Source organism: Xenopus laevis, chromosome 4S (genome assembly GCF_017654675.1).
Source record: "Xenopus laevis strain J_2021 chromosome 4S, Xenopus_laevis_v10.1, whole genome shotgun sequence".
In the NCBI taxonomy this organism is placed as follows: Eukaryota; Metazoa; Chordata; class Amphibia; order Anura; family Pipidae; genus Xenopus; species Xenopus laevis.
In genome coordinates, this window is record NC_054378.1 from 13251020 (window position 1) to 13262964 (window position 11945).

Consider the following 11945-nt stretch of genomic DNA (forward strand, 5'->3'; position numbering starts at 1 on the left):
CAACCAATTAGAGTAGGGGAACTGAACAAGATTGTGATCACTAGACACAATCACACAATGATTTAGGCAGACATATCAAGCTTCTGGTTTGGGGGCTGCATTAGACCCTCTCTTTCCTACTTGTATATAAGTCAACCTTTCTGTCTGTATTACAGGGACGACACCATCGAAGAGGCGTGGTAGCGGTGAAGATCGCCAACATCAGCCGAGTACTGTATCTTTATAATTCCAATCTCTATATATCAATCCTATTTGTGTAGTTGCCTATGTGACCTAAAGGGATTTCTATTATTCCACTCCAGGATGAAGAGTCAGTCATGAGGGAGCTGAAGTTTCTCCAGCAGTTCGGAGGACACAAGAACATCGCCTCTTACTATGGAGCTTACTACAGGGCTCCACTCACAGAGTGCTCATCGGAGCACTTGGAAGTATGAAATGATTTACTGTCTCGTGTTCTTTCCTCTCAATCTCCACTGGAAGTGATAGAATACATGACCTGAAATAATTTCTATATATTGCAGATTGTTCTCGAGTACTGTGGTGGCGGCTCTCTCCACACCCTCATCAGCAGGACCAATGGCCAATCCCTGAAGGAGACCTGGATTGGCTATGTCTGCAAGGAGGTTTTAAAGGTAAGGCCAGATTTACCCCTTAAAGACTTCTTTAATTGCATAAATTATATATACAATCTCTTTGTTGGTAATGTTTAGTCTCATATCTGTTAAAGTTTTATAACCTACATCTCAATCTCCCCAGGGGCTGCACCACATCCACAAGAACCGGGCCGTTCATAGAGACATCAAGAGCCTGAACATCATGCTCACAGAGACGGCCAAAGTGAAGACCAGTGAGTAAAACTTACAGTTATAAGAGTAATGGATGGTGGGGAGCTAACGTGAATATGGAGTCAGGGGCTTTCATAATTCAGGTTTCTATATTATTGTGGTTAAGCAAGTTATTTTCCATTATTCGTTTCTATTTGTCATTTCAGTCGACTTTGGAAACAGCTGGGACCTGGATCCACAGACTGGATTGTGCCACGAAGCAGACGGGACTGCACATTGGATGGCACCCGAGGCCATAAGGCAGAAGGGCCAGCGCCTGGCGTACGACACCAAAGTATGTTGTACTTATAATACTTGTAACAACACCGAGCATTTACTTATCAGTCTTAATGGGACATAGACACAGTCATTTTCTCATGGAGAGAAAGGAGTTTTCCTGAAATGTTGGGTTTCTTAACCTTTTGCACAATGTGTCTGCTTTAATATATTTGCTCATTTGCAATGTGACGCTGGTGTTCTGTAACTGCTATTGTTTGTAATGGAGATGTATTGCTGTATACACGTTTATATATAATAAAGCATTTTTACACTTTTATATTGTGTTCATTTATTAGGGGGTGCATTGGGCTATTTTAGAAGTTGTATTCTGTTCTGTTCTGGCCATAATTGAGCTAAGGAGAATGGCGTGTACTTTTGCACCCATGATAATATATGTATATGTTTCTAAAAGAGAATTGTATAAGTGTAGCCTTTTTTAATTAGATTTTATTAAACAGCCACTAACCCAATTCTCTCCTTCTAATGCTCTTTGTGTGTCTTTTGCAGTGTGACATCTGGTCGCTGGGCATAACCGCCATCGAAATGGCTGAGGGAAAACCACGTAAGTAAATCCCAACAATTGTGGCTACTTTATTTTATACATTGAGCAGCAGAGGTTCTATATCAGAATGGGAGGAATTTGGGGTGATTTGCAATTTCCAGCAAAAAAAGAATGTTTTCTGTAGATTAAATAAATAACTTCTAGAGATGTTGGATGGGCCTGATATATATGTTTTTCACTTTTAGCATACGCAGATGAATACCCGGTGGAGCACCTGATTAGAGAAGCCCAACCACCGAGGCTTCAATCAAACACCTGGTGAGTCGGTCCCAGCTCGTGTCACTGTACATTGTACCTGCGCTTGCAGACATGGAACTCCCCACATTTTCTTATTAACACTTGTTATACTCCTATATCCACTTCCACAGTCTGCCCTCACCATGCCCCTTGTCTGTACAGATTTGGGATAATGGGGAGATTTCAGTCTCAGCTCAGGGGGATGTGTATTTTATTTAAATACCTCCTAAAGATAAATAGAGGGGTTTCTATTGCAGATTTTAAACGTGGCCCATGAGATGCAGGCAGGGATATGTGTGTTTTCAGGGAAATATAGATGAATGCAGAGTGGATATGATCTATTTTATGTATATAATCAGTGTGTATGTCTCAGGGGCATAACAGTATAACTATGGGCCCCACTACTGTGAGATTACAGGCCATGTGCACTATGGTGCAGTCAGGAGAGGGTGTGGGAAAATCACAGGACCTTACCTTGTCCCTCATAGCCTTATAGACATTAGATTTGCCACTGAAATCCTTTGTTATACCCTTGTTGACCAGTTTGGGATAGTGGTGGGGAATCTTGAGTTTGGGAACACTTGTATGGATGTATGTATAACTTTATTTGTAAAGCGCTGTTAAGGAGCTGCATGGCTGTACAGTGCATAAAAGTACAGTATATATAAAAGTATCCATGGGGCAGACAAATCACATAATAAATATATACAGAATCATAGGACAAAGAGCTTAAATGTGGTAAGAGACATAGGGGTAAAGTTATCAAAGAGTGAAGTTCCGCCACTAGAGTGAAATTCCGCAGCTCTCCATTCATTTCTATGGGATTTTGAAAGGCGTATTTATTATGGGTGAAAGTGAAATTTCACCCTTTGATAAATACGCCTTTAAAAACCCCATAGAAATGAATGGGAAGTGGCGGAATTTCACTCTAGTGGCGGAACTTCACTATTAACTCCACTCTTTGATAAATATACCCCATAGTGGGAAGGAGGTCCCTACCCCGTAGAGCTTACAGTCTAAGTGGATGGGACTGGGAGGCTAACATACAGGTACAAATTGCAGATGAAAAAGTGCACAAGGTAAGGCATAGTCAGTAGGGACAAAACTTTGGGAGAAGATTTCTATAATGTGTAATGCTGTAATACTATGGGTCTCACTTCTCCCTAAAGAGATCAAATCAAAATAGATAGATAGATAAATAGAATGATAAATAGATGATAGATTGAGGGATAGATAGATAGATAGTTAGATATATTGATAGATACAAGGATAGATAGACAATAGATAGATAGATAGACAATAGATAGATAGATAGATAGAAGGATAGATAGATAGATATACTGCAAAATATATGTATATTCTGGTGTATAGCTAATGGTTACTGGGTAAAAGCTTCAGGAATCTGGAAATAATGATCTGGGGATTTTTTTTTCTAGCTAAAGCTAAAATCTCTTTTTTTCCAGGTCACAAAATTTTGTGTCCTTCTTGGAGTCGTGTCTGAAGAAGGATCCTTCGGAGAGAGGGAGTGCTGAAGAACTCCTGCAGCACCCATTTGTCACCCAACTGCCGCCTAAGAAGATCATCAGGGCTGAGATTGAAAACCATCTCCGGACTCTGCAGAACCGGCCGGCCAAGAAAGGTGAGGGAATCCATTATATTTGATACGACTGCACCATCACACAGTGTAACTCAACAGCTGCAAGAGTTGGTTTTATCATAATGGCACTGGGAATAATAAACATGTTTTAAGGGGTACTTTAGCTTAATATTATATTTTAGTATAATGGTCACAATGGCGTTCTAAGACAATTTGCATTTGGTCTTCAGTCTTTATTTTTTTGTTTATGAATCATTTACAAACTGTAATTAGTATTCATGAATGACAAATATGATTTTTCCCTATACAGGACTGAAGGAAAGAGCTCTCTGGACCCTGCGGCTCGCTTATGACTTCTGCACACGGACATCGGCAGAACAAGAAGCAGCTCTGCAAATGGCCCTGGAGGGCTTCTCCTGTTAGTGATTTTGTGGCCAATTACATCAACAGCCCACAATGAGATTCCTAAATCACAGCAGAGGAAAAAGAAACATCCACAGGGTAAGGTCCCATTTCCATTCAGTATCCAGCAGCGGATTTGTTTGCTGGCCGCCCCTAGGCCGCGAGGTCCGACCAGGCGGCCGCGCAGTCCTAGCGCCCGCCTACACTTCCCCTTCCCAGCGCGCCGGCGAAAAAGCGCCGGCGCAGCTGGTGTAATTGAATGGGGACAAACACGTCCCTATAATGCGGCTGGGCGGAATGCTGCCCCTATTTTTTGCCGCCCTAGGCGCGGGCCTATGTGGCCTCGCCACAAATCCGGACCTGTCAGTATCCCTGTATAATGGTTCTCAGCTGGTAGACAAATAGCAATTTGATCCCCTGCTGCCTGGTGGGTGTCTACTTGGTACGACCCGAATCCTCACTGTGCACAAGAGGTGGGTTTCGGCTAGAAGATGCTCAAGTACAAGTACATTTCTTGGTCACAATCCTCCCCAGGGCAGTAGGGGCTGAATCAAGGATTTCTGTGCTGATGGACATTAGCCTCACTCCAGCAACACAACAGGGTAGAATGTGATTGAGAAAATTCAGGCATTATTTCCTATTTCCATGGTCAGTGCATTTATTTCTAAAAGGAGCATCAGCCTGGGAGAAAAACTCTAATGAATAAGGCTTGTGCATTAATGCCATGCCTCTGAATGAGAATTCATGATGATCTATTACTGACTGACATACTTTTTTCTCATACAGATCCAGTGGCGTCTGCAGCTCCACCAGCAACATCTCCTTTCAGGCTACTGCAGTTCAACCAGTGGGGACTTCAAGATTCCCGCAACTCCACCAGCAGGGACTTTATATCCTTCTGTAGCTCCATATTCATATTATTTTCTGACTACCACATCGCCACCAGTGGTGTCTTCAGTTTACATCACTCCCCCAGCAGTCTCACTTTCAAGGGCCACATCACCACCTCACTTTTCAACTGTAGTTCCATAGTTCCAACCATCTTCCTTTGTTTGCAGACTACTACAACTCCAACATCTTGCCTTAAGCATCTACTTTTCACACATAGCCACCATAGCTCCAACATTCATATCCATTTCTACAGCTCCACTAGCAGCATTCACACCATAGCTCCACTATTAGGACCTTAGTTTTCATTAGTATCCAATTACCACCGCTCCACCCAAGGACTTTTCATTTAACTTTAGCTCCACCACCAGCCCGTATCCCATATTTTACCTCTACCCACAGGTTCTGTCCTTGTGCTAACACACCTCCACCAATATCTTCTTTTATTTACAGATCATCAAGAGTTTCTCCTCTTTAAAATATCTTTTAATCCTCACCCTTCTTCCTGTACCTCCATTTTTTCTTCCATTCCACCAATAACAAGACATTTAGTCACCACCACACACTAAAATGATGCCCCCTGCCACCTACACAGAGGCTTCTCTTCTCTACTTTTTTCTTTTGCTTCCCCCCTGCAATCTCCTAACACCATTTCCTCAGTGGTTTCTCCTTTCTCCTTTTTCAAATTGTCTTTCTATCCTTTCCAGCCTTCCACTCAACAACCAGTCACATCTCCTCCTCTAAACCCTCACATAAACTCTTAGTACTGATACTGACATAAACTCTTAGTATAAGTTGATCCAGGGACTTGTCCGATTGCCCTTTGGGAGTCAGGAAGGAATTTTTTCCCCATCTGAGGCAAATTGGCTCCGGCATCAGATGGGGTTTTTCGCCTTCCTCTGGATCAACTTCTAAATAGGAAGATCCCTTTTACAACTTGAACCTAATGGATGTGAGTCCTTCCCAACCTAAATTAGTATGAATTAATCTAAAATGCATAAATAAAACAATCACTTTATAAATAAATATGTTAATACACATTTAATTGGTGTTCTTGCATTTGTTATAGTTCTATAGTATTGCCAGGGAACATTACAGAGGAGGGAGACCTCTAGTGCAAGGGAAAAGGGTCACTGAAAAGTGAAGGTGGAATCAAGAGGCAGGGGTGGGAGAAATGGGTGAAAGGAGATGCTAAGGATGAAGAAATATGAGGAGGGGACCTAGTCCTACTGATCTGCACTGATGCCAGAGGTTTGGTCAATCAATCACATACAAATGATATATAGTTTATATAAACATATCACTGGAATTAGTACATAATGAGACTGGGTTCAGAAGGTGCTGACTTATTAATATGTTATATTGGGCCTAGCAGGGACTTGGCTATACATGTCACTTCCATTAGTATTCTTTGGGCCAAGGAGAAACAGACTCATTGGGTCTAGAAAGAGCTGACCCATAAACATGCCACTGTCATTAGAAGACATATCTCCCATGATAAAGTTGCCTTTGGTATTATTTGGGCAGAGGAAGGGCAGGTCTGTGTGATGTTCCATTGGGCATCAGTCCATCCCATGCTTGGTCTACTGATAACAGGCGGGATATTATTGGCCACTGGAAATTCAAGGAGCCCTGGGCCAAAGTAAGACGTATATAATTGACTCTATATTTTGATTCGTAGTGAATATTTTACCATAGTTCACTGCACATATCACTCGCTTTGGGAAAATGGGAAGAGGAGGGTCCGTCCAGAGTCACCAGGAAGGTTTGTTCTGCTGAAGTGGAGGGATGTTACTTTACCAATGACACTGCTTTTCTGGAAAAAAATACCGGCCTTTTTCTTTTTTCCCTTTTAATAACATTGGGATCATCCATCTTTTTTACCGGCCAGGTGGCAACCCTACACTCAGGGGAGGAGGGGACCAAGTTCTCAGCAAGACCCACTAGAAGGCACAGGCAAGTGGAGCAGAGGAGGTGGGGGCAGGTTAGGAGTCTTGGTCTGAGACGCCGGTTAGCCAGGAGTCAAAGTGGCAGCGCAGCGAGAGTAGGAGGAATTGACTGGCAGGGTGGAGAGGCAGCAATAAACAGTCATCAGGGGACCACAGTGACAGAGACACAAGTAGGGACCAGAAGGGCCTGAGTTTGGAACAAGCCTGGCACAGTGCCAGGTTCAATGGGGTCAGGGGCACAGGAAGATGATGGCAAGAGGGTAAGTCCAACAGGGATAGTGCAGGGTCAGGCAAGATTGGGGCAGATGGAGAGGAGCAGCCAGACAGAGGGGTGCTGCCAACATAAAGGAAGCAGAGCAAGAACACAACAAGAAAAGAAAAACTATCGTTTCAGCATCGCATTCCGCCTCCTCCCCTTTCACCGGGAATGCCATCACTTGTTCAGGAATTGGTTTGACAGGCTCCTTTGCATTTCTCTCTTTTTCCCTATGGGTTATTCTATATTCTGCAAATACTTTTGAGATGTTTAGTAGTTTTACTGAATGTGTTGTCAGGAGGTATGGCGGGTATGGCTATATGGTGCACTATTAAGACGACTTCTCTGTGTGGGGCTGGAGATATTTGTAGGCACATCCTGAAATTGCAGGAGGTTCCAGCAGAATTTGCAGGTCCCCTTTAGTTTGGAGGTAGATTCAGTGGTGGTACAGTTCAGGCCCCTGGAGAAGAAGGTCCTTGAGTTCTTTTAGGCCATTGGGGAATTCAGGCAGGCTAGGGAGTGCAAACTTAGACAGGTGCAGTGGTGAAGCAGAACTTTGCATGCAGCAGGAGGTTGGTGCTGGTGACTGCAGGGTGTGTGTGCCACGCACCCTGCGCCGTTTGGACAAGGAGGGTATCATCTAGCTGATCAACATCTAGCCTATTTTTGGCCAGATATCAGTCAGAGAGGCCCATCGGAAGGCCCCATACACCGGCAGATAAGCTGCTGAACCAGTCTAAAGGACCTGATTCGACAACTTAAATCTCCCTGTGTATGGCCACTTTTACTGTCGGATCTCCCTCTGATAAATAGGGCGGTCGGATCACGGGACCGCGTCAACAAACAGATGCTGCTGCGATCAGACGGGATTTTTAGTCCCTTCCGATCGAGATCTGGTCGACTTTCGGCTAGATCTCGTTTGGGGAAGCCCGTAGGGGGGCCCCATACACGGGCCAATAAGCTGCCAACTCGGCCTGTCTGCAGCTTTTATTGGCCCGTGTATGGCCACCTTAAGATGGGAGATCAGACAGTTCTTCTACACAACTACACAACCCAATATTAGCCACATTGAAGAGTAGAGAAGAAGGTTTGGTGGATGCCATCTCTGGTCACTTGATGTGCTTTTCCCAGTTCCCTTGTGGCCAAGAGCAATCTGGTCCTAAATTCAACTTTAACCTTGCTCTGTGATTCTGTCCCCCTTACTCGCCGTGCAAGAGGAGGTCACAACACTAGTGGAAAATTACCTTCATGCTTTTAGGTGTATCTTGGAGAGCTAATAGACCTTCTACCCAAATCTCGTGGGAGAGCTGGGAAAGGGACAATTTGGCACAGATGGGGGCCCATGACCTTGCTGTACTACTCAAACTATAGGACTAGCCTCACTGGAATTGGGCTTGCAGTATAGCAGGGTTTCAGTCTGAAGGCTTGTGAATGGGTACGATTTAAGCAGAATGTTTATTTGCTCTTTAAGATACACCCAAGATACATCAATGGTCAATAAGAATACGATTGGATAACCTGGGTATTTTTGAAACTATAGCTGAATGACTGGATACATCAATATTTTCCAATATCTTTAACCTTGTTCTAAATCAAGAGGGGTCCTGACCAAATGTTGGACCTCCAGTGGGGGCATGAAATTAACCACTGATACAGGACAAAAGGTCAAAAAGGGTCTTGGAAAATTTTAATTATGAAAATCAGACGGAAGTTGGAGATGCATGGATCATTTAATATATATACATTTACAGAAAAAAACAAGAAACCTATCTACAAACAAGTCTTTGTGTAGGCCACAATATAATACCTTGCACATAGAAGAACAGATTTTATTTTCAGCTTCATAGAAGGAGAACAGTGAAATTATGAAGGGTAATGAAGTGGTAATGGGAGATAAAAGAAATTGTTTAATGAAAGGAGTACTTGTTCTTTTAGAAAATAAAATAAGAATTGGCTACTGGTATTAATACTTGTGTGCCACTTCTGTTGCCTGGTTGAAGTCATGAACATTTTACTTCCATTTGCCACTACTTAACCTAGAACAAGAATGATGGAAGACCTCTATGTAGAACAGGTTTCTAAAATGGACACCTAGGGGAAACTTGTTTCCCTCCAAAGGATTTGTAAGGTCCTCCAGCTTCTCAAGCGCTCATTAAATGTCTTTGTATCTCAGCCAGATGTTGTGGTATGGTTATTTCTTCAGTAATGTGTCCTTAAACTTATCTGCTGAACTGCTCCTATATGTAGGTTATGGCCACTCTGTTTGTTATTATAATCATGTCAGTCCCATTCTTTGATTCACAAGTTAAATGGCTCAGGAATGGTTAGGAAAATCCCCATTCACAGGGTGTCCTTACTTATTCCCTACAGCTATTAGAGGGAAACATTTCAAAGTAGAAAATTTAGAAGTATTAGAGGGAAATATACCTGCTGTGGGATTAGTGATCAAAATCCGCATTCCGATGTCATGAGCATTTTCTCCAACACTCCCAGCATCCCCTCGCATGGGAACAATGAGTGTGTGCACAAAACTATAGGATACTCTTTCTTGTCTAGTTTGAGGAAGGGAGTCTGTTACCTCATCTCAACACTCAAAAATCACTGGTGTCGCTTTATTTGCCCTACAGGTTGTTTACATTAAACCAGATATCCTATCTATGCTTTGCCTCTAGCACCTTGCCTTTAATAAATACACTGAGGCTGATTTACTAACAGATGCTAAATTGCACAAGAGTGGTTCCCGAAAACAGCCATTTGGACCTTTACTTTAATTTTCAAGCCATTAAAGGATTTATGATTTATATAGGCAACTGCACTGATGAATTATAGCATCTATGCCAGTATATCACAGTTATTTAGAGGATCATTTGCATACATGGATGGTGAACAGACACACAAAGTGAACCCCAATATATATGTTTTAACCCAATATTTAAGCATCTGAGTACAAGAGCATTGTGTGTTTACATGTGGGCTGCTGATTTCTACTCCCAGTCCGGCTCTGCTGCTATCCCACAGTCACACTCCCTTCCCAGAGACTATTATCCCACTGTTACTATAGGCATCATCTCTCCCTACTATACCTACTATCCCACAGTCACACTCCCTTCCCAGAGACTATTATCCCACTGTTACTATAGGCACCATCTCTTCCTACTATACCTGCTATCCCACAGTCACACTCCCTTCCCAGAGACTATTATCCACTGTTACTATAGGCACCATCTCTCCCTACTATACCTGCTATCCCACAGTCACACTCCCTTCCCAGAGACAGGGGTGCTTCGCCAATGAGGCAAGTTGAGGCTGTCGCCTCAGGCGGCAGCGCCCCACTAGGTACCAGGGGCAGCAAAAATGCTGCTCCTGGTAATTTAAGAGCGAATTTCCGGGGGAAGGGGGGCAGCAGCAACTGCTGCTGCCTCAGGCGGCGGAGGGGCCAGGATCGCCCCTGCCCAGAGACTATTATCCACTGTTATTATAGGCACCATCTCTCCCTAATATACCTGCTATCCCACAGTCACACTCCCTTCCCAGAGACTATTATCCCACTGTTACTATAGGCATCATCTCTCCCTACTATACCTGCTATCCCACAGTCACACTCCCTTCCCAGAGACTATTATCCACTGTTACTATAGGCACCATCTCTCCCTACTATACCTGCTATCCCACAGTCACACTCCCTTCCCAGAGACTATTATCCACTGTTACTATAGGCACCATCTCTCCCTACTATACCTGCTATCCCACAGTCACACTCCCCTTCCCAGAGACTATTATCCACTGTTTACTATAGGCACCATCTCTCCCTACTATACCTGCTATCCCACAGTCACACTCCCTTCCCAGAGACTATTATCCCACTGTTACTATAGGCACCATCTCTCCCTACTATACCTGCTATCCCACAGTCACACTCCCTTCCCAGAGACTATTATCCACTGTTACTATAGACACCATCTCTCACTACTATACCTGCTATCCCACAGTCACACTCCCTTCCCAGAGACTATTATCCACTGTTACTATAGGCACCATCTCTCCCTACTATACCTGCTATCCCACAGTCACACTCCCTTCCCAGAGACTATTATCCCACTGTTACTATAGGCACCATCTCTCCCTACTATACCTGCTATCCCACAGTCACACTCCCTTCCCAGAAACTATTATCCACTGTTACTATAGGCACCATCTCTCCCTACTATTCCCTCTTTCTAACAACCCAGGAACAATCAGAAAGGCTAGTATCTTCATAGTTGTTCTACCTGCAGCTAACTACTTATCTGCAGAGTTGTATTTTGTGTGAGCTAGAGGTAGAAAAAGAAAGCTAACAGGTTAGACATACATAAAATGTAGAACAAACTGTGGTTGTTAAAAATAAACTTTATTGTGTGTATGTTAACTAGAAGTCATGCAAACTCTCTCTCTCATGTTCTTCATAGATCAGAGTATCAGTTCTGCTGATTGAAATGGCAACACTGCCTCTTCTCTCTACATTATGCTGGTACTAAAACAACAATAAAAAGAGAAAAACAATAATTAAATGGAATTTCCGCCAATCGATTTTGGATTTTAGAAGTGATAAATAATCGATCATCATCATTTATTTATATAGCGCCAACAAGATACGCAGTGCTTTACCTTAGTTATAACAAACAGGGAATAAATGGTGTATAACAAACAAGGGTTACAGAGTACAAAAGGTTTAGAGGGACCTACAAATTAGAGTTTACAACTAAAGTTTAGGGTACAATTGAGACATTAGGATTTTAGAAACAATTTTGTGATTTTTGATAGGTACATTGTATAAGCTTCTATAAACAGGTGGGTCTTTCAGGAGCGTTTGAAAGTTTGGAAAGAAGGAGAAAGTCTGACAGCTTGTGTCAGAGAGTACCAGAGAAAAGCAGAAGCCCGAGAGAAGTCTTGTAGACGAGAATGGGCAGAAGTG

The 11945-nt window shown here is 43.0% G+C and overlaps 1 protein-coding gene across 2 annotated transcripts in view; it reads left to right on the top strand.

Annotated features, from left to right (window-relative positions):
• LOC121393442 (traf2 and NCK-interacting protein kinase-like) overlaps positions 1 to 5092 on the top strand; it is a 52002-nt gene extending 46910 nt beyond the window's left edge. Inside the window, exons 1-10 of one of the 2 annotated variants that reach the window (XM_041561999.1) lie at positions 125 to 209; positions 303 to 428; positions 522 to 632; positions 757 to 847; positions 992 to 1119; positions 1611 to 1665; positions 1851 to 1923; positions 3366 to 3541; positions 3810 to 4000; positions 4688 to 5092. In XM_041561999.1, coding sequence (XP_041417933.1) covers positions 318 to 428; positions 522 to 632; positions 757 to 847; positions 992 to 1119; positions 1611 to 1665; positions 1851 to 1923; positions 3366 to 3541; positions 3810 to 3922 — 858 coding nt within the window. In that variant the 5' untranslated portion in view covers positions 125 to 209; positions 303 to 317 and the 3' untranslated portion in view covers positions 3923 to 4000; positions 4688 to 5092. Of the gene's footprint in view, positions 1 to 124; positions 210 to 302; positions 429 to 521; positions 633 to 756; positions 848 to 991; positions 1120 to 1610; positions 1666 to 1850; positions 1924 to 3365; positions 3542 to 3809; positions 4001 to 4687 lie in introns of those variants that run through there. The other variant, XM_041561997.1, reaches the window with a different exon arrangement.
• Positions 5093 to 11945: the final 6853 nt, after the last annotated feature.